The sequence below is a fragment of the Lutra lutra genome, chromosome 12 (assembly GCF_902655055.1).
Source record: "Lutra lutra chromosome 12, mLutLut1.2, whole genome shotgun sequence".
NCBI classification, from domain to species: Eukaryota; Metazoa; Chordata; class Mammalia; order Carnivora; family Mustelidae; genus Lutra; species Lutra lutra.
This window is the reverse complement of record NC_062289.1, coordinates 48,628,793-48,651,842: the sequence shown is the minus strand read 5'-3', so window position 1 is coordinate 48,651,842 and position 23,050 is coordinate 48,628,793. Positions and strand designations below refer to the sequence as shown.

At 47.5% G+C, this 23,050-nt stretch overlaps 1 protein-coding gene across 2 annotated transcripts in view; it reads left to right on the top strand.

Annotated features, from left to right (window-relative positions):
- The window catches only part of CABLES1 (Cdk5 and Abl enzyme substrate 1), a 112,429-nt gene that overhangs the window by 44,713 nt on the left and 44,666 nt on the right, over positions 1 to 23,050 (top strand). For both annotated transcript variants that reach the window (XM_047696647.1, XM_047696646.1), the window contains exons 2-3: positions 3,223 to 3,294; positions 8,641 to 8,733. In XM_047696647.1, the coding sequence (XP_047552603.1) occupies positions 3,223 to 3,294; positions 8,641 to 8,733 (165 nt within the window). The remainder of the gene's footprint in view (positions 1 to 3,222; positions 3,295 to 8,640; positions 8,734 to 23,050) is intronic.

The window sequence follows — 23,050 nt, the reverse complement described above, 5'->3', positions numbered from 1 at the left end:
GCAGAGAGAGAGAGAGAGAGAGGAGGAAGCGGGCTCCCCGCTGAGCAGAGAGCCCAATGCGGGGCTCGATCCCAGACCCTGGGATCATGACCTGAGCCGAAGGCAGAGGCTTTAACCCACTGAGCCACCCAGGCGCCCCCAGACCTTAAATTCTTGTGTGTGTGTGTGTGTATGTGTATCTATACTTGTTCTACTCATGAAGAGACCATTAGATGTACTGGCCTTTTTTTTTTTTTTTAAGAGATTTTTATTTATTTATGTGATGGAGAGAGTGAGAGAGACAGAAGGAGATAGCACAAGCAGGCAGAGCAGCAGGCAGAAGGAGAAGCAGGCTCCTGCTTGGGACTCGATCCCAGGACCCTGGGATCATGATTGGAGCTGAAGGCAGACATTCAATGGACTGAGCCACCCAAGTGTCCCAGGTGTACTGGCTTTTAGAAAACAAATCGGGGGCACCTGGCTGGCTCAGTCAGTAGAGCATGTGACTCTTGATCCTCCAGGTTGTGAGTTCAAGCCCCACCTTGGGCATACAGACTACTTTTTTCTTTTTTTAAGATTTAATTAATTAGTTAGTTAATAGCATAATAAAGAACACAGATGAGTAGGGAGATGAGTAGAGGGAGAGGCAGAAGCAGACTCTGAGCTGAACACTCAGCCAGATGTAAGGCTTAATCCCATAACCCCTAGTTTATGACCTGAGCCAAAATCAAGGGTTAGACACACAACCCACTGAGCCACCCAACTGCCCCATAAGATTTTATTGTTAAGTAATTCTATACCCAGCATGGGGCTTGAACTCACAACCCCGAGATCAAGAGTTGAGTGCTCTACTGACTGAGCCAGCCAGGCGCCCCTCAAATTTGGTTCTTTTCCAAATAAGCACCTTTTTTTCCTGGTGTAGGAAGATCTGGATACAGCTTTTTGATAGGGAAATTGTTAGATTATGTGCTTTTGTGAGTGGACCTCTTTGTCCAGGGTGAACACCCTGGCCTGAATGTTGGATGAGAGCCTGTGGGGTCCCAGGCTACATGCCAGGGCCTTGTATGTTCACCATGGGATTCACCTGGCATTTGCAGCTGGAGTGCCAACCACACTGTTCTTAGAGGGGCTAGGAGGCAGCATCAGATGCTGAGGAGGCCTGAGACCAGGGCATCAGCAAAGGTGGCACTCAGTTCTTCTTAGGGGGTGTAGGTGTCAAAAGGGCATGTGCCTCAGGTGGGCTCAGGCACAAGGCATTTTGGGGTGACTTTACCGCTGGCTGGGGTTGGGGGAGGGGCCCGTGCTAGGGCAGCCAAGCTGATCCCAGTCCTTCCAGCCAGGATGCGTGGGTGGGGGTGTGGTGTCAGGTCAGGGTGCAGCCTCAGTGCCGGGAGTGTTGTCAAAAATCCAGTAGCTATAGGTCATTTTTTGCCCTGTGCCAGGGAATCTGTCTCTCTGTTTCTTAGTTATTTTCCTTTTCCTGTTTCATAGATGAGGAAATTGAGGCTCAAAGATTAAGGAGTTTTCTAGGACTCTAAAGCCTCTGAACCCCAGGACTGAATTTGTTTGACTCTGCATGCCTAGTGCTTGTGGAATTGCACTTGCCTCTGGATGGGGACTGTGGGGGCTCTGGTCCCAAGAGCTGTGATGGATGGCAGTGAGACTGACTGGGCATTTGTCCTGTCCCAGCCTGGGACTCCATACATGGAAGGGCTGTGCTTCAGCTGCTGGCCTGGTCAGTTCAAAGCCACAGCTGCAAGGGGCTGTCACAGGGATCCTGGTGTAGCCGAGTCCCTGGAGTTACAGGGCTGCTCAGGACAGTCCTACTTACTAATGAATTGGCCACATATAAAATCAGTTCCCACCCACTTGGGCCCCCATGCACCCCTCTCAGGTAAGACCAGTGTCTCCCTACAGCCATTGCCTCAGGTCTGGCTGACTATTAGAAATCTGGGAATATTATGGAAATAGAAATTCAGTGGAAGTTAAGTGCAGAGTGACACTGCGGATCTTGCAAAAGGTCCAGTGTGTCATGAAGACACTGAAGATAATGTTCTAGAACTCTTGGTATTCCCGCATTGGTAAATGAAGGTCTGAGAGAATACCAGTTTACCACTGAAGAACAAAGTAGAAGGGGTATGATGACTCTTTGGAAAAGAATTGATATAAAAGATTAGGAAAGGCACTTAGAAAATTGATGAAGCCCTTGAATTGTTTGCAAAAGTGACCTTTCTGATTGTCTTATTAAGAGTAAGACATAAAAGATTCCAGGGTAATGGTCAGAAAAAGTACACACGGAAGAAGGGATACACATTTCATTTTGTTGTTGTTCTTTAGGACAGATTAGAACATGGTTATAAATGCATGTTTTTAACCTAATTTTATCAAATGTAATATAAAATAGGCTTATCCTTCTCATTATAGTCCCCTTTTTTCAAGATAAAAGCCCAATCAGATTTTTTTCCATCTACATCCTCAGCCAAACCATTTACTGTGAAATAATGGTGTTTGTTCAAATGGACTGATTGTAAAGTTACTAGCCTCTGCACACCACCCTGATCCCTTTAAGATATTCTCAGTTAACTAGAATCTTTTTGTTCTTTCATCTGGCAAAAGGAATTAGATTAAAGAGGTTTTGGCTGGTGGTTTGCAATTCTTTAGCAGCCCCAAAGAGTCCATGTTTTACCTAATCATGCCCAGGTGTCTAATCTTACGGTCCCCGAGAAACTTTCCCAAAGGAGTAATGTCTTCCATGTTGCTAGTTGCTTTTGAAATCATGGCCATCCAGAGACCATAACTTTTTTATTGCATCCTAATGATTTTGAGATTTTATTTAATATGGTTTTAAAATGTAATATTTATCAGTTAACTTGGTTCAGACCATGGGGTACTTGAATACTTAACAGTATTATCTAATGTTTTATAAAAACTGCACAGTTTCCAAGTTAAATAAGAGGGACCTTGTCTTTTTTGATAAAACTGCAGCATAAAAACATCACTTCCCTGATCAACATCAAGTGGCCCTATTAACCAGGGGGAATGCTCAAAATTCAGCAGGGTGAGATGGGCCTGGCATTCAGAGTGCAGGCTGGGAACATGACAGCCTCTTAAAGACAGCTTTTTCTAGTATTTTTTTCGTTTTTAAATGAACTTTAGTTTTTAGAACAGTTTTAGATTACAGAAATGCTGATCCATTTTACAATCCGGTTTTAACGTGTAGATTTTCTTCCCTCTTTCCTGCAGACGTCGCCTCATCTCCCAGAGATCATCCTTGGAGACCCTGGAAGATATTGAGGAGAATGCCCCTCTGCGGAGGTAAGTTTTTACTGTTGCATTTATGTGTATGTAAATGGCCTGCAGTACAATATGACAGCCAAAGTTTGATTTTTTTTTTTTTTTTTTAAGCCTTGATCAGCAGAATTAATCTTTTTAAATGGTGGCCTGATCCCCAGACTCATAGTTTGGAAACACCAAGTCTGAGGACCACTAGAGCAGTATTAAATCTCAATTATGTATTGGGAAAGCCCAGTTTGTGTGGTGGATTGGGGTGCTGTTTCCTTTGCAATGGGAAAGCTGCTGCTTGATGAAGACGAGCCCATCATTGTCCCAGCTTTATTAGGTGCAGTGACACAGTGATCACGATCCTGGATTTCATTAGCAGGTGCCCACCACATGACTCCATCACCAGTTGCTGGGGAAACTCAGTGGGGATAGCCGTGAGGGCTTTCTTGGGCTGAAAGTGATTTCTCCATTGGGATTGGAAAGGTGCTTGCAAGGTGTTTGGGTGACAGCAGTTGCTGAACTGTGCTGTGCCTCCGGCAGCTTTCCTTGCTCTCATCCTGCACCTCCCCGCCCACCCCCATCTGTGCCTTGGTCTCCCCTGGCCCTTCTTGAGTGGAGGAGACTGTATTCACACAGCATAGCTCCTTCAGTCGTCATGGCGGCTCAGCGCGGTTGGTGGCAGGGTGCTCCTCCGGCAGAAGGAACTGAGCCAGGATGGGACACGGATGCTTCACAGGGCATGCGCTTGGATTGCGCCGAGGGAGGCCCATGGAAGAACGTATGCTCCCATTGGCTAGACCAGCTTCCGGTATCCACGTCTGCACACCTTTTGCTTTGGTTCCTGGCCAGGGCTCGGGAGTGTGGGCTCCTTTTTTGAGCTTGAGAGCGCCGCTGTGGACCGAGGCTTCTCACCCTAGAGCCCGCTCCTTCCCAACCTGGGGCTTTGCTCCCACGTTAGTCCTGTCCACAGACTACCTGGCTAGAAGCTGGAACATCGGTGGCGGATCTGATCGAAAGTATTGGGTGATAGTGGAGTCTAGCTGCTGATGTCGCAAAGACAAAAGTCAGGGCCAGCCAGTCCGATTTCCACTTCCGACGTCTTTCTGAAAACGTACGTAATCTCTGGGACCATTTTAGGGTGAATGGCGTGTGGCTGTGTGATTAATGTGGCTTGGGTGTGAGTGTTCTTCTATCCCTTACTATTAAATGTTGGGAGAAGGCTGTTTCCTTAGGTAGTCCTGTAAAAAGTTGCACAAAAAGTCCACTTAGGGAGCTGGCTCTGGTCCAGAGTAATCCTCGAAAGTGGAGGAAAAATATTCTCAGGTGGCTCTGAGCGGCTTTGGTATTGGAGCAGGTTAAGGTCACTCTTGCCACAAATGGGGAAATCAGTGAATAGGACTAAAAAGCGCCTGGTGTGTCCAGAGGCTGTGAGAAGCCTCAGTTAAAACAGTGTGGTAGCTGTGAGTCAGCGAAAACCAGGTAAAAATAAGTTACTCTGTCCTCAGGGATTCAGGTGGTTAAAGGGAGGTGGGGAGAAGGGTGAGGAGGAGTACCGTGCTTTGTGCGTGGTCACGTGCCGCGTGTTCACCTCTGTACCTTCCTTCCAGAGTCCACCCAGGCTGATCCTCTGTCCTCTACCCTTTAGTCGTCGGATACTACAAATGACCACAGTAAAAAGGGCTCATCTGCCTTAGCTATAACTTATCCAGCTCTTACTTACAGAATACTTAGTTTCCAACAAATCTTGTGTAAATACAAAATTTAAAAAACAAATCTGAAACCAGGGGAACCTGGGCAGTTTGAGAAGGCTTTATTTTCTGTAATAGACTTTTTTTTTTTTTTCGAAGTTCTAATATTTACTTAGAAAGGATGAGCACTGGGTGCTGTACAGAATTGTTGAATGACTATATTGTACACCTGAAACTAATGTAATGCTGTGTGGAATTACAATAGGAATAAAAATAACAACTAACTTAGAAATGTACTTATTTCTCAGAAATAAAATTAGCATGGTATAGCAGAAGGGATATTCATTTGGGAGTCTGGGGTCCTGAATTCTTGGTTTGATTCTTCTACTAACTGGTTACATGGCCTTGGACGTTTTATTTAGCTTCTTTGGGTCCTCAATTTTCCCATCTGTAAAATGGGAGGGCACATTGTTCTCTGAGGTCCTTTCTAGCTCGCAGTTTTGTGAAATGAATGTACCAGTAAGAATACTGAAGTGTTTTGGGAACCGTGGGGGCGGAAGGCTATTAGCCCAACTTGCTTTTAAACTCAGCACATTGAACAAATGGCTGCAAGGCATCTATTAAAAACCTTTTGCATAATTAAGTGTACGCTGTAATCAGGGCTAACAAGAAAGAGCTAATCTTTCATTAAATTAGTTTTTAATTTAATTCTATCCTAATTTAATTTTGCATCATTTAAGATGTATGTTTTTAAATGGATACTGAAATTAATTCGTTCTTTGCTTAACCTGCCGCAAACTGAGGGCTCAGTCTTCCAGTTTCCTTGGCAATTGTTGCTAATGCCACAGTTCTCTTTTAAAACATTTCTTAGATTCCCTGGTGGTTTAGTTGAATGCTTTAAAAAAAATGCAAGACAACACAAAACTTGCTGAATGAAGGCCTAGACTAGTAGCATATGCCCTTATAATTGGGGGCTGATGCGTTCTTTTTGAAAGTCTCACTTTTCTCTTGCATATCACAGTTTGCTAGTAAGTTAGTGTCCTGCACCTGCCTAGAACTCTAAGAGTTAAGTGTTCCTAATGAGAGGCTTTGGACTTTGCACCTGCCTGGTGGTGACCTGGTACCCTTATTAAGGCCCAGGACATTGCTACGAGGTGTCCCGAAAAACCTTAGTTTGATGGTGGCAGATGTGCCAGCCATCTCCACCTGCCCCTGTTTTCCAGCCTATCTGGGTTGATGGGTACTGGCTACTGCACCATTTAGTGATTACTGGTGCCTCCTCCTTCCCCTGTGAGTGCCAACACCCACCTGTGGCCCTTTTGCCAACTTCCAGTTGTAGCAGGAGGCAGAGGAATTTTGTGCTTAAACCTGAAGGGTACCAGCTTCTGGCTGCTGGGGGCAGGAATACCTATCCTTTACCCTCACAGTCCGGCCCTTGGCCCACTGTCTTCAGTCTGGCTGGCTCAGGAAGCTCTGCTGTTTGGGAGGAAGCAGGGTAAGGGTGTGAGACATTGCTGGACACTTGGCCCTCTCCAGAAACCAGTGGAAGTATAGCCTTATGCTTTCAGAGATTGTCTTCTCTCCAGTGGCTACATGTCTCTAGAACCTTCTGCAGTGTGTAGTGTGTATGAGAGAGACATTTGGGGCCCGCAGACTCAAATGGTTATTTTGGAGGTAGAACTGAGGCAGTTCTGGGTCCTGGGTCTGCTTCCAGGGAGTTGCCCCAAGAAGGCAGACTGAGGCACCGTCTGTTAAGACTAACTCTGAGTTTGGAAACTTGGAGTGGGAAGGGGGATTGATGGGTGCCATCTGTTCAAACCCCGTGTGGAGGCCACAGGAAACATCAACTAAATAAAGGTCTTTGAAAAAATCTAAAACCAAGAATTCAGGACCAGTGGTGATAGCTACAATTTTAAGAATAAAGGAAGCAAATAGTAACAAAATATGCATGCTTTCTAGTTAATGGTATGTTAATAATCACAACACTGAGATTTGTATACAAATATTTACTTGTTTGTACAGATGTATTTGAATGTGTCACTTGACAGTTTGTGAATCTCTTGTATATAACATTGCGTTTATTCCTCACAACAAGGCCAGGAGGGATCTGAAATATATTACTAGTGATAGGGTGTCAGAGTTGGTGAGTTTGGGGCTGGAGGCAGCGAGGACCATGGTTTCTGCTGAAGTATCTTACAGGCCCACATGGATGGTGTGCATGGACCATGGACCCTGCCCTGATGTGGTGGACATGACTTAAATGGGGGCTTTCCCTTCTCTAGACCCAAGGACTAGGAAACCTCCATTTTCCCCCGATGAAAGCTACCAAGTATCTGATACCATGTCTTTGCTTTAGCCTGCACTCATTCACTTCAATATGTTGTTGTTTTTTCCAAGTTAAGTGGGGGAAAAAAATCATTCTCTGCGCTCTCAGGGAATGGTTTCTAGGAAGACTGGGTCTTTACTAGAGGGTGAATGAGGGGGCTTGGGGAAACATACACCTGACGTCTAGGCCAGGGACAGCACCCAGTTTCCCTTGGAGTTGCTGTGCAGGTCTGTGACCCTCCCTGTTGTCCACACCTGTACCCCAGCATGCCCCCACGGCCCACCAGCCCTCAGCTGTACCTCCTTGTTGGGTCATCTTGTCAGTCTTACCTGAAGCCTCAGAGTTCAGACCTGACCAGCCATCGGTGGTGGCCCCAGCCCAGAGCTCAGCGTAGCTTTGGGAAGCCAGGCACTACTGCTCCAAAACTCACTCTTTGAAGCCTAAGGTCCCAGGTACCCATGCCCCATGGCAGGAGCCAGCCCTTGGGGCCAATGGTCAGACAGGTTTAAGTAGACAAAAAAAAAATGGGTAGCAGAAACCCAGAGACGTCGCAGCTCCCTTTCTGAAGACAGGATCAAACTTTAGACTTATTTGTTGATTTTTTTTTCTTGCCCTTTTTCTTGTTACAGTTGTATAACTTTAGAGTTTGCCAGGTAACTTTGAAAAATACACAAGATCTTTGTAGCCTGTGGTGTGTTCTGTTAGTCCTGTAGTGCAAGCAGTGTCATATATTCCAGGAAAAAAGTAACTTTGAATCCAGGTCATTTTGTTCAACAAATATTCATTTAAAAATGAATCTTGAGGAAAAAAAGAAAGAAAACAGCCGCCCTTTCAAAGTAAAGCCATGACTTCCAGTCATTTAAGCAAGTTAAGTTGCAACAGCTGTCCAGGTGGTTCAGGCCAGAGTCCTGCTATGGAAGAAAAATGATTTGGCATTGCTCTTAAACTAAATTTTCCAGTGTTTTTCTTCCCCCTGTAAATTCTTTAAATTTACAGTTTTCTGTTCCCGTTACCAGTGTTGATACAGGAGGATTCTTTTTAAGATGACAAGAAAGAATAATGGCTTTGGAATCCATGTAGGTTATGTTATTGTAACTGAGGACAATAGTTTTCATTAGCTGGCTTTCCAGAGACCCATATAAATGATTATCAGGATTATCAAGGAAGTTGTCTTTCGATGTTTTTTTTTTAAATTTATTTTATTTTTTATTTTTTTAAAGCTTCCTCGCTTCTAGCCGTATTGTCCTCATTATCCTCGGGGTGATTCAAACCATTTGTCTGGTCTTCCTTCCTGTCTTTGTGTGGAGATGTCTCAGCTGTCCTGCAGGCAACTGATCGTGTTTTTGAAATGACTTTATTTTTCAGATGTCGAACTCTCTCAGGTTCGCCCAGACCAAAGAACTTTAAGAAGATTCATTTTATCAAGAACATGCGGCAGCACGATACCAGGAATGGCAGGTACCACGCTAGTGAGAGCTACCCTGTCAGCCTCCCTGTAGTAGGAGGTGTTCCAGCGACGATGGGTCGGGGGACTGTTGGCCTGACCAGAGAATCCCATGCTGTTCACACAAACAGGACCTCATAGAACCATCCCAAACAGACTGTTTTCCACCCCACTCCCACTAGAAACATCTAGAGAAGACCACAGAAAATAATGCTCCCTGATAGTGACCAAAGGCTCAGTGAGATTCTCTAATGGACTATCTATCTAATTGCACTCAAATACATTTTTATTAGAAAACCTAACAGAAAAAGTTACTTTTTGTTTTTTGGTTTTTTTCTTTTTCTGCTTTGTTGGGCTTTTTTTTTTTCACTAGGGCTGTATGCTCTGGTCAGTAAATATCCCACCAGGTCTGTGCCTGAACTTGGTTTTGGTGCTGGCTCTGAGGGCTCTATAGGAGAGCAGAATGACAAATTTGCCAGCAGGTTCTTTTTGGGTGCCGATTCGGATTCCTGGGCTACTGAGATCTGGAGCACGTGTCTCTCCAGTTCTTCCATTGCTCTTTTGGAAAGTGCTATTAAATGAAAGTGACTGTGATGGAAATTTGTATAACCCTGATATTAAAACTCCTGGCAACAAATAGGTCGGATTCTTGTCGCGATAAGTCTACTCACAGCAGCCTGACGGCAGCATGGAAACAGAGCTACAAGATCTCAGGGTCCCTGACGCTCTGTACCCTTTAGGCTCCTCCCCCATTAACCTATGACCTTTAGGCTCCTCCCCATTGACCTGTGACCTGCCGAGTATTCCCTGTGAATGGGAAAGTTAGAGACACCACCCTAGAGCAGAGGTCCTGCCACAAGGACCATTTTGTTTCAGTGCCTCTGGATTTACAGAAAACCACATAGCCCCCACTAATAATCTCTGAGCCATATCAAATGAAAGTTGCTAAAAAGTCTTGAGTTAGACGCATGGACCAAGGCCCAGCGTACCTGTCTGTAATTTGGTATAAAATAGCACTGTACAACCCAAAAGATACCACCAATGATTATAGAGTTTAAAGATTTGTTTTCTTGGAAGTTAATACCTATTTTTTTAAACCGACTGAAATAGGGAACATAATTTTCCAGCTTTTCAGTGGTTTCAGAATAGCAGAACTGAGTTCCCTCATCAACTAGGGTTTGTGTAGTCGATGTATATTCCTATTTTAAATACAGAGTTTTTAATTAAAATTACCCAGCTGTCATCTGTTAAAGAGAATACTCTGAATTTCTCTCCCTCAGTCTCTCTCTCACGGTTATTGTGCCTTATTCCCTGAACCATCCTGTTTCATTTTTCTTTTGAGGCTCTTACCGAACTGAAACCTCACTCATGCCATTTTTAGTATAATTAATCATTGTTTATTTACATTTGTGTTCTTGTCATAATCTCTTTAACCATAAAATAAACGTAGATAGCCTTTAATTCCCAAATAAAATCAAGACAGAACCAAAGGAGTGGGCGAGATGAGTAGGCTTGCCCACCTTTGGGGGTGCTGATGCTGTGGAAGGGTGCAGAGGCAGCTAAGCTCCTGGCCTGCTGCGGTAGTGAAAGGATGTAGTGAGGAAGATATTTGGGCCGATGGGCTTGCGGGCGGGCCTACAGGACAGAGCTGGCCTTCCTGGCACACCCTTGACCCAGGAACAGCATAAACAGTCCAGAAAGCATGCAGTTGCTAGCAGTTTTGCTGGGGAATTTTCAGAGGGAGCCAGGAAGGATTATTAGCTTATCTGAAGATCTGAGAACTGGAATTTAGGGCAGGAAAGCAAGCTAAGAGCTGCTGTGGGACCCATAGGCTATGGGCTGGGCCACAGTTGGTTGTATCTGCCCAGGTGAGAGCAGCTTCTCCTGTGCCAGAGGACAATAAAAGGGCTGGAGGTGCTCTCCTCTCTTTGTCTGCGTTATTGGCAAGGCTGGATTGTCCTTAGATGAAAGAAACAACCTGAGGGAATCCCAGGAAGATAATATGGTTTCTGAGATAACAGAAGGAAATTGTGGTCAAGAGCTAATGAATGGGAGGATGTGACCCAGCCTTTTGAGAAAGGGAAGGAGATTGTCCCGACAGAGGGACCTGTGGGTGAGCTCTAGTCCAGTGGTGGTGGGGAGCAGGGAGCCCGGTCGTGCTCTCCGAGGGGAGGGGCAGGTGCATGGTCGGGGGTCTAGGATTCTGCCACCTTGGGTGTACTGAGGCACCTGTGTGGCACAAAACCAGAGGGCGCATTGTTGCCGTGAGGATTGAGCTCCGGTTTGCCTGCTAGGGTTGGAACGGATTGAGGCTTTACAGTTAAGGCCAGCGGTGTTCATTAGAGAGCTTGAAGATCTGGACTGCAAATGGAATGGCCTGAGGCGTGGTATCCTGCCTCTTGTACTTGGGGAAAGAGACCAGGAAGGGGCCCTTCAGAGTCCCGAGGCCCAGTCCCACAGTGGTTCCCACTCAAGCCTTTGCCAGCTCCCAAGTGTCCTCATGATGATCTCCGACTAGCACACACCAGACTCTCAAGACTGCAGGCCGGACCTGGGGCCCACTTGCTACTCAGTATGGAGACTGCTCCGTCCCCAGGCCTGCTGACTCTGTGACAGAACCACCACCATGGAGGGGAACTGGGGCTCCAGGCTCAGCAAGGACTAGTGCCGCTGACACCAGGGGAAGGAAGCATCTGTTCTGGGATTCATTGCCAACCTGTGAGTATGAAAAACAGCTTAAAACAGGAAGGAGAAAAATCATAAAAACTAAGGACCAAATATGATAAAAGACAACACTTGCATCAAACTCAAGTGGACATAATGATCAATGTCAGGGTAGCTGCTTAGAAACAAACATTGGGGTCTTGGCCAGCTTCATGTTCTCCCACTTCTCTGTGACATTAGAGGAATCTCAACAACATCTGAGGTAGAGGTGAGCACCTTCAGTAAAAGGTGTGGTTCTGATGGAGGATGGACTCTTCTTAAAGGAAAACCTGTCATCACCTTCTTCAAAATCAGTGAATTCTGTGCAGCTGGTCTTGGGGACCTGCTGGAAGGCTTCGTGTGGGAGTAAAGTGGGAGTAAAGTGCAGAGCACCAAGCTCAGCGTGTTTCGGGGTCATGTTGCTGACCCTTGAGCCAGGTGGGGCTGAAGGCTGCAGGCTGGACACAGGTTAGAGACCCAGTGATGGAAGCTTCGGCTCTGCTATTGGAACCAGATGGTATATCATGAGTTCTTGACCAGTTCCACGTTGTGCTTCATCTCCTCGCGGTCAGGGGACATGGTGAGGGGAGCCGCCGTGCTTTGGTTCCACTATTGTTATAACACAAACATAGGTTAGTGATGGGGAGGTTGTGTTGGACTTGATGGGTGTGAAAGGAAGTAGTGCTTGGCTGGGTTTTAGGAAGACTGGTCCCAGAACATTCAGACTATGAAGGGGATTCTTGCGGCTACAATCCCATGGCCAAAAGGGATTATAAAATACGTGGATCATACTGTGATGATGGGTAACATTTATTAAGTGCTTACTGGGTACCAGGCTCTAAGTACTTTATATGCTTTGTTTCATTAACTCAGTGGGTATTTGTTGAGTGAGTAGAGAGATCTTCTAAGTGACTTCCAGTCTTCAGAACTATGTATCTTGAGGAATGGAAAGAATTTAGAACAACCTTGAGAGGAAGGTATTGCTGTTATTGTGTTAAGTAGAATGATGCCAGTCAGAGATGTCCACGTCCTATCCCTGGCGCCTGTGAACATGTGGTTACATGGCAGGGGGAGTTGAGGTCGCTGATCCTGGGTTATCTAGGTTTGCCCAGGTAATCACTGGGGTTCTTAAAGGTAGAAGAGGGAGGCAGCAGAGTCCGTGTCAGAGTGATAGGATGTGAGAAAGACTCACTCGCCATTGTTGGCCTTGAAGATGGAGAAAGGGGCCTTGAGCCAAGGACCGTGGCGGAAGCTGTAAGAGGCAGGAAAACAGATTCTTTCTTTGAGCCCTCAGGGGATCTGGCTCTAACCCCTCAATGTTAGCCCTACAAGACCCATTTCAGAGTTCTGACCACCAGAGTTATAAGATAATGACTCTTGTTCTAAGCTAATGACTGTGGTGATTTGTTACCGCAGCCATAGTAAACGAAAACACTCAACATCCCAGTTTATAAAGGAGGAAGCTGGAGCATATGAATGGAAAGCGAGGGGTAGAATCCAGATCCAGGCATCAGATTGCAAAGCTCGTTCTCGTAATCAAAGGGAGAGGTGGGAGGTAAAAATCTAAATATTATAAGACAATACGTCCTGGTGGATTTTGAGAAAACTATTGAATTCTGCTTTTAAAAATTTATTCACTAAAGGCCCCAGACTAGTAGGTAAGCTTGGAAGAATAGTTTGAGGAGCCCTAAAGTCCCGAGTGAAGTCAGAATTGAGGAAAAGAAAGAACAACTGGCAGCCTTGTATGTGGCTGGTGGGAATGTAAAATGGTGCAGCCGCTATGGAAAACAGTTTGGCAGTTCCTCAAAAAGTTAAACATAAAATTATCCTATAACCCAACAATCCCACTACCAGGTGTATACGGAAAAACATCGAAAAAATGAGTTCAAATCATAGTTGTGTGCCAGTGTTCATAGTAGCGCCGTTTACAGCAGCCAGAAGGTAGAAACAAACTGAGTGTCCATCAGCAGGTGACTGCAGATAAACAAAATACGGGCTGTCCCTGCGAAGAAATAATACTCAGCCATAATCAAGGATCAAAGTGCTGCTAACACGCCTGATAACGTAGGTATGAACCCTGAAAACATCATGCTGACCAAAATAGGCCAGACGCAGAAGTTCACAGAGTGTATGATTCCATTTATACAGAGTATCCGGAAGAGGTAAATCTAGAGAGACACTCGCAGATCAGCAGTTGCCAGGGACTGGGTGAAGGGGGATGGAGTCGCTGTGTGGGGTTATGGAAGAGTTCTGGAAGCAGTGGCGGTGAAGGCACAGCCTTGCGCATGTACTTATTAACGGCCAGTCGTACACCTACGGATGGTTGATCTATTTTCTGTTCTATATGTATTTTGCCACAATCAAATAAAATGCCAGCAATAGCCCTGGGGCTTTTCAAACCACATTCAGAAGAGGGAAGGGAGAGATGGTTAACTTCTTGGGGTTGATGGTATAAAGACAGAGCGGAAGTCAGCCGCTGGCCTCGTTTTCGCTGCTCCACCCGGCAGAACTGTGAAATGTCGACTCTAAACCAGGCATTGGACTGGGCACACCACTGGCGCTCAGTAAATAGATACCACTTATTGTCGAATAAGTGAACAGAGAGGCCTTATATTTTGAAGTGAGTGCCAGTCCTCGGGGCCTAGATCCCAGGGAACAGAAAGAATTTAGAAACAACAAATGACCTTTAAAATATCACCGAGAATAAAAGAAGTTCTAAGTCAACTGCCAGGCAGATGTTGCCTAAAAAAATAAAAAAGAGACCAAGGTGGTAGCAGCGGGTGAGCCCTAACCATCACAAGTGAGCAGGCAGGCCTCAGGCGGATTGCTGGCAGAGCTGGGAGGACTGGGAAACAGATGGTTCGTGTGCTTTCCGAACGAGTGGAGGTTGATAGCCGTCAACATGACCTCACTAAGGAGCCACGTTAGGTTAACTTCAGTTCTGCACTGATGGGATAACTAGGTTAGTAAATTAGTGGACTGCCATAGACGTGACATTCCTCGATCTCTACAACATGTTACACTATTCCTCGTTATCCAATCGCTAGGGGACTGTGAAACCAGAGCCCCTGCACGCAGTGACTGCTGTCTGCCTAAAGGGGACCCCGAGGGGCCTGGCACACCATCTTCCCTGGAGCATGTTGCGTGCTCCTCAGAGCCAAGGCCAGCAAGCCTCACCACGCGTCATACAGGAGGCCAGAGGCAGGAAGAGGAGGGGGACCGTGATGGATGACCTCCTGCACCGCAGCTCCCCAGCGGCTGGAGATGCTAGACCCAGCTCGGGGTTGGTTCAGTCAGCAGGGATAACTGTCATGGAGGTTGGTGATGGTTTTCAGTACAGGGTAAAGACTCTTCAGAAGTGAAACGTGTCTTGGAATCTGGATGGACACTGTTTTCCAGAAAGCCTAGCAGCGTGTTGTAACCACAGAGTGAGCTCATTTACCTTGCCCTAATGGAGGGAAACGTATCACTCTCGCACCCAGCCAGGGTCAGTCCCATCTGCCCTGTTGGAGTCAGCATGAGTGTCCTGTTTTAGAACACTGGATTTGTGCTGGCATGGCCTCATTGCAGTGGCCTGGGGTTCTCCAGGCCTCTTTCTCACAGAAGGATGGATGACACAGAGTGAATGGGAACAGCCAGAGTCTGTTTTGTTCAACTGCCTGTATATGAACTGTCATTTCTGGGGAAAGAAACATGCGTCCAGGCAGAAGGTGCCCGATAGAGTAGTTCCTTAACTATGTGGAATACAGAGTGGTCCCTTTGGGGGTCCTGGCACCTGCCCTGTGCTGGGCATTTGTAATGATGGGATAAATAAAGCAGACAAAGATCCTGCTTCATGGACTCCCAGGCTAGCTGGGGAGGTGGGCTGGGGGTGGGGGAGGCCCTACTGATGGGGAGACTTTTTTTTTATTTAAGTAGGCTCCACACCCACCACGGAGCCCATTTTGGGGTTTGAACTCATGGTCCTGAGATCATGACCTGAGCTGAGATCAAGAGTCAGTTACTTAACAGGCTGAGCCACCCAGGCACCCCAGTGGGGAAACTTTCAAGCATAGGTCTGAAGGAGGTGAGGGAGCCAGCTCTGAGCTGTCCCAGCAGGGAAGGGCATTCAGGGTAGGTGGAACAGCAGCAGTAGAGTCACTAATGGTGGAACATGGCTGAGGGGTGTGCCTGCTGAACTGTAGGATAGCTGGCATGGGAGGAATAGAGAGAAGGAGAGAGGAGAAGTCTTGGAGGATGCATTGTGATGATGTCTGTTTTTATTGTGAGCCCGATGAGAGCCATGGAGGGTGCCCAGTAGAGGACCAGTATGGTCTTGCTTGCACTTGAACAGGAGTACTCCGGCTAACCAAAAATCAAGGGCAGGCATTGCAGGACTTTTTTGGTAACCTTATCCTTACAGAAAATTAGTGGATATGTATATTGTGTATTGTCTTTTAAAAGTGGGTTTATTTTCTAAACAAACATTTAAAAATGACTTGAAGTCTTCAAACTATTACAAATGTATGAGCAAACCCTCTGTCGTGGAAGAGAGATGACCAGTGATCCCGTGCCAGAGCATCTGGAACAAGGTGCCCCTGAGCATCCCATGAGGAGGGGAGTTGGCAGGTGGGGGCTGCGGGCCACTTGGTTGTTAGAGAAAAGCCAGGCACGGTTCGCTCTAATCTGCATCTTTACCGAGAGCCCCTCTGTCTGCTGGGGAAGAGAGGTTCAGCAGAAGTGAAGACAAACCTCGGTCCTTGGGGATGCGATATGCCCTTACAGATGACCAGCCTTGGCAGGCCAGCAAGTGCTGGTGGAAAGCAGGTTGCTGGCCGGGTAGAACAGGGCCATCAGAGCAGACGGTGGAGCTTCTGAGCATGAAGACTGAAGACACACAGGTGGCCTGTGACCTTTCATGGCATTTCTATCTAGTAACCATCATGGTCCTTTTCTTTTGGTGCTTCCAGTTCTGGAGCGTCGAACGTTTGTCCTTGAGAATGATAGGAGGCAAGAACCCCCATTGCAAGTGGGTGACACCTTTCCTCAGGTGTGTGGCATCATTCAGCGCTCCACCGAAGTCCTCTGGTTTTCAGGCATCTGCATGGCACGCAGGCGATGGCTGCCAAGTCCGCTGGAAGCGCCCACCCCCGGCTCCGCTTTGAGAGTCATTTCACTCTGAACAGGCAGAGAGGTGTTCTTTGCAGTGACTGACTAGGCTGTCTCATCCTTTGGGAGGAATTTTCAAAGAGGTTTAAAAAGGCTTTGAGGTGCAGATGGACACAAAGAAGTGAGCTCTGGAGTGTTGGCTCTTTAAAGTGCCGACTCAGCAGGAAGGAAGAGGTATAAAAGATTTTAGCTCCCCTTTATCTGGTTTCCAAAGTCAGATGGGGAAAGTATGGTAACCGAAGTCAAGTTGTAGCCTTTCCTTTTTATACTAAAAATTTGGGAGGGAAGGCAGGGGACGGGTAATAATTAAGACCTTGCCTGTGATCTCATCAGTCCCAATCTGTCAGCCTAGTTTAGTTTGAAAAAATGAGTTGGAGGAAATGGCACATCTCAAATAAATAAATAAATAGAGCTGCTAGCTAATTTCTGGACCGACCTTCTCAGAAGAAAAAAAAATGTCATTGCCTTGTCTCTTCTGAAATAAAGGTACCTGATTTGATAGATGTCGGGCATCTTCTGCGAGGCTCTGTGCAACATCTACCCCTCCCAAGCATGCTTTTCCCATCGAGGAACTTTTCCTTGTTAAAAGACCAGGATCCGCATCCCCCAGTAGCACGGGCTGGCTGGGAAGCATCTTATTTGTATCCATCTATGTCTGCAACCAGGTGTCAGCGAAACCTCAGGCCTGGGGGGCTGTGAGTGGACAGACTGAAGAAGCCTTCAGCCATCCCCAGGCCTCACTCAGACTCCCAACCCCAAATGGCCCCCAGAATGCCCTCCGTGCTGACCCAGCGGCTTTCCTTCGAACCTTCCCTAGTGCTGTGAACAGCAGGAGGAAGGGAGCAGCGGGGCACGTCGACCGTCCACTGGGGATGCTGGTGCCTCGGGGCCAACACCCTCAGGCCAGGTTTTATCGCTCTCGCCTTTTTAAGAAGCGTGGAGGTTATCTGGGGACTCTGCACGTAGCTGTAGAGAGAAATGATTTTCACTGCTTCAGGTGTACAGACGTATTCGAAGTGTGCAAGCACTGGTCGCTGCTTTTCAGCCAGTTTGATATACAGGAAATAAAATGAGTCACAGAGGTAGGGCTTGGGAGTTAGAACCTTCTCTTGGTGGTTCTGCTTCAGTTCTCTGTGTGGTGAGAGGGCCTAGGAGCCTGGGGGAGACCAGGTCGTGGTCCCATCAGTGGAATACAGCAGTCAGAGGAGAAAACCGTCATGCACGTGGCTTGGGGCCAGTGGGCCAGGGCTCAGGACACGGTGACCAGTCCTGGCCTGGGGCGCACGAGAGCAGGTAGCGGAGAGCTCCATGGCTCAAGGTGAGACTTCTGACCTCATGCTCAGCTTGTTTTCCTCCTCCTTCCCTGCTTTTGGCTGGTTTGTGTACCCCTGCCCCCCAGATTCTTTTGCTGAGTCCCAAGCCCAGTACTTCAGAATGAGTTCTTTGGCTACAGAGTCATTGCAGATGACTAATTAGTTGAGATTGTACTGAAGCCGGGCAGGCCCCTAATCTAATCTGCTGGGTGTCCTTGTTCAAAGGGGGAAGTTCAGGGCGCCTGGGTGGCTCAGTGGGTTAAAGCCTCTGCCCTCGGCTTGGGTCATGATCCCAGGGTCCTGGGATCGAACCCCGCATTGGGCTCTCTGCTCCGCAGGGAGCCTGCTTCCTCCTCTCTCTCTGCCTGCCTCTCTGCCTACTTGTGATCTCTTTGTCTGTCAAATAAATAAAATCTTTTTTAAAAAGGGGGGTGGTTTGCACAGATCTGCACGCAGGGAGAACGCCACGTGGCCAAAGGCTGGTGTTAGGTTGACACCTGACAAGGCGCTACTGGAAGCTGGAAGGGAGGCCTGGAGCAGACCTTCCTTAGCGCCTTCATCAGAGGGAGCGTGGCCTGTGGACACTGTGGGCTTGGACTTGGGCTCCCAGACCAAGAGATGAGCAGTTCCTGTGTGTCAGCCATGTGCAGGTGGTCACTTGTCATGGCAGCCAGCCCTCGAAGACCTCCTTCCTTTCTTGCTCACACGGCTGCCAGGAGCTCCAATTTCTGTCCTGTCTTGGGGAGCTTGTCTGGCCACAGTTTTGGTCCCTGTCACTGTCACCATCACCATCGTAACCACTCCCGGGCTCTCTGAGCCCCAGGACTCCCTCCGTCCGCAGCTTAGGAGGCCTTTCAGGAGTGTGCCTCTGGCCTTCCCAGCTCTGCTGCTCTTCTGCTGCTGAGACACCGTCCAGCTCTGCACGATTACTGACGGGTAGTGTGTGTTTAGGAAGGGAGTTTCGTGACCTATGGAAGAGCTCTCTGCAGAAACCACGTGTGTTGCTTAAACACTGTGCTTCACCTTCAGGCCTATCAGTGGTCATCCATTCACATTTTTTTAATGCCAAGCCTCTTCTTTGCATCTGGGCCTGCTGATCAGACTCTGTCTCTGGCATCAAAACCACCTGTCATTATTCCCACCTATTGCTGCCATGTCCTGACTGGGCTTCTTTATTTATTTATTATTTAAGATTTCACTTACTTTTAAATTTTTTAAAAAGATTTTTATTTTACGTATTTTTAAAAGATTTTATTTTTAAGTAATCTCTGTACTCCCAACATGGGGCTTGAATTCATGACCCTGAGGTCAAGAGTCCTGTGTTCTTCTGACTGAGCCAGCCAAGAGCCCCAAGATTTTTTTTTTTTTCAAGTAATCTTGACACCCAACGTGGGGCTCGAACTAATCATCCTGAGATAAAGAGTCACATTCTCTACTGACTGAGCCAGCCAGGCGCCCTCAGATTGGACGTTTTTAAAGTGACTCAAGAATTCAAGTACAGAATTCTATTGGATTTTCAGTGTTTTCCTGATATTTGAAAGTTGTCTTTCTAGCATCCCCCCCCATTTTAGTGACTTATTTAAATACTTTCTAAGCATTTGGTGTTTTTTGTAGCATTGCTCCTGTTTTCCCTTCACATTTCACTGGTTCTGTGCAGTCATTATCAAACAAGTATGAGCAACAAGTGTAACTGGCTGCTCCTACCCCTCTACCTGGGGAGGTACATAACTGTAACTGAAACAGGTCGGGGAGGTACATAACTAGCCCCTAGTAAGTGCACAGCTCAGTGTGTCTATTCTAGAGAACAGCCTCTAAGACTGAGCTGTGAGCAAGACAGTTGGTCAAAGTGACTCACAGAGGGATGTGGAGACCCTGGTGGGTCAGGCATGTGAGGCCAGCAGTTTTCTGCCATACTCCGCTCCTCCAGTAGGCCTTCTGCTCTTTCTCCTCTCAGCCTTGACTTATGCAGTCCCTCCGCGGGTGTATTTTCTTGCCCTTTATCTATCCCTCAGGGCTTGACTTAGGTGTCACTTCCTCCAGGAAGCCCACCTTGCCTCCCTCAGGCCAGGTTAGCTGTCCCTTGGATAGCAACTTCTTTCCCAATCAGGCCACTCCCACCACCATGAGTTTTGTGAGGGTGGAGCTCCCATCTTTGTCATCGTCCCCAGCATCAGGCATAGAGTAAGTGCTAGGAAAGTGTTTGTGGGAGGGAGGGAGGAGAGGCAGATCGCACACAGCTGTTTCTCAGGTCCTCCACCACTCCCTACGCTGTAGGATAAGCTGTGCCCCCGTAAGCCGGTGCTGAAGGCCTGTGTTGTGGTGGTAGTGTTGTCGGCAGTCATGGGATGGCTGTGAGGATGCAGGTGGTGTGAGCACTCAGGATTAGTAGACAAACAGCCACTGATGATCAGACCACCATCTTGTATTTGTGGGCTGTTTAGCCTAGACCTTCCGGTACTTTCTACCATCTAACTCAGGCCAGCTCTGTGGCCCCCAGTTGCCCTTACTCTGACTGCCTGAGAGCCTGCCACATCTGCCATGGTCATGTTTCCCTTCATCCTGGGCTCTGTGTTCCTTGTTCTCAGCCGTTGGAATTCCACTCCTCCACTAGGGCCCAGCCCATATTGCAAGCACCTGCCACTGGCCTCAGCCCTGCCTCTTGCTCAGGCTTCTGGTCCCTCTTCTCCACAGTCTCTTTCCTTCTTCCCACTCCCAGAATTGGGAGATTGTCTTCATCCCACTCCAGGATGCAAAGGACAGAGCTCCCTGTGAAGAGCGGCCTTGGAATGGTCACAGGTTGTCTGGCCTTGCCCTCCTCCCCACTATAGCACATGCCAGGAGTGAGTGTTCCTAAGGAGGAAGAGCATCCCCTACCCCCACGGCTAATAAGAGTTTAAATAGAGGAAACAAGAACATCTTGATTTTGTTTTAATTTTCATTCATCTGCTATGTAATTGCCAGCCCTTCAAAAAGTGAGGGAGGGGGGTGTCGAGACACCACCCCCCCACCCCCACTTGTAACAAAGTACTGTGGGATGAGGAAGCAGTTGGGGGAGGGATGGGGGCTGGGAAGAGAAAGCGTCTGGCAGGCTCTGGTCCTGAGATTTCATAATACTTGTTTGTTTTCTGGCGTCAGTCTCAACAGCTTTACTTTCTGCATGCACCCGCCCCCGTTCATGAGTGCACGGCTGACCTGCCGAGCGGGAGGCATGCGGCGCTGTGCAGCCATGGGAACAAAGTGACGGATGCCAGGCGGATGCACTGGCCAGGGCTGCCCTACAAATCGTTACGGAAGAGGGGGCCAAAAACCGCACAAGTCAGCAGTCAAGGTGGCAGCGGGGCCTTGTGCCTCCTGAGGGCTCTATAAAGGGATCATCTGTCACCTAATCCAGCTTCTGGGGGCGGCTGGCAGTCCTGGTGGCTTGGGCTTTAGGCCATGCCAGTCCAGTGCACCCCTCCATTGTCACATGGCTTTTCCTCTGTGTGTATCTGGGTGTCTGCAAATGTCTGTCTTTATGAAATCCAGCCACTGGGTCGAGGCCCACCCTGATTCAGCATGAACGCATCCCAACATGATTGCATCTGCGAAGACCATGTTGCTGGCCACATTGGTGCCACGGACTTCATGCCTTTTTGGGGGAACACAATTCAACCCATGACACCAGCATTTGAAAGTGTGTTTTTCTTTTCTTCCTGGTCATGTAAGGAATGGATTACAGAATTGGGAAATGCAGTGTACATGTGCTCCCAATGCCTAACGTAGACTCCTGGGTCAGGGACACCCCTGGGCTGTGTTCGTGCTCACCCACCGTTGTTGCAAATGTGATTTTCTTTGCTCTAACTTCAGATGTTGGTAGCTTGTTTTTATGTCCTTAAGATCGTATTTCTGCTCTCATGGAATATTCCACCTGGGAGAGATTGAACTTTCTCACAGCTAACAGAGATGCCCCAGGGCTCTGGAAATAGAACAGAAAGCCAGTTTTCAGCAATTGAGGGAACACTTGAGGGTCCAAAATGGCATGAGATCTTGCCTGGCTCTGGGCTAAGTGGTTGAAAGTGGATTTAATGATGGGTCTGTGATACTCTGTCAACCATGGGGCCCTTGAGCATCTCCGGGATATTTGGAATACTCCAATATCTCACAGGCAGTGTGTGCCTTTGGAAGCTTTGTGGCCTGAAGCCCTCGCTGCCGCATACCAGAAACACTTTTCTAAGCAAGGAGCCGAGGCCACGTGAAGGAGAAACACGGTGCTCTTCATGCTTCCTGGAGAGGTTTGGAAAACATTGTGTATCCTGAAGCAGTTCTGCCCTTGCGGGCTGCCGCCCTGGGAGCTTTTTCCTTTGTTTTGTTGTTTTTTTCCTTCTCTGGCAGATGTTTGTATGGAAATTTGATCTTTAATTTCTTAAAGATCTGTCTCTCTGGAGTTAATTCCTATTTTGAAGTTAGAGTCTTTTGTATAATGTTTTCTGGTCACCTTGACTCTGTGTTGAGTGGCACAGAAGGGAAAACTATGTGGGCTTTCTGCGTGCAATGTGGGCATACAAGAAATAAATACAGTGGTTGGAGGCCAACACATGGAGGTAGCCAGTTTCCAAAGTCCCCTGGAAATGGAATGTGGCTGTCTTGTGTCATTCTTGACAGCTACCATCTGATTTAATTCTCTCACAAATCCAGAAGCACTTGAAGAAGGTGAACAAATCTGATTTTCTTGGGCATCACCATGACGATGGATATTTTCCCAACACTTACAAAGAAGAAAGCCGCAAATTCACAGGAATCCTCCAGGTTTGGGACACAGCAGTTGGTCACGATGGACCTTTCTTTAGGTTCACACTGCTCCAAGTTGCTCGTGGAGGAGATAGAAGACAGGAACTTGCCACTTGCTGATATTTGCCTGCTCTAGCTAAAGCCTGAAGCCAGAGCTACTTTAGGCAACATGTTAGATGCATTCTTGGGAGCTCTGTTGGCCATTTCCAGCTCCCTAGGGCTTCAACAGCCACAGACTTGTGTGGAGCTCCTGTCGGGTCTCTGTTCTGGATTCCTCTGAACCCTGCATGATGTTGGAATCGGCGGGACAGTTCCACCCAAAAATGGAAGGGAAGTACCGAAGGATGCTATGCTCTTACTTAACCTCCTTCCCGTTCCAGCTGCTTGAGAATGGCCAACC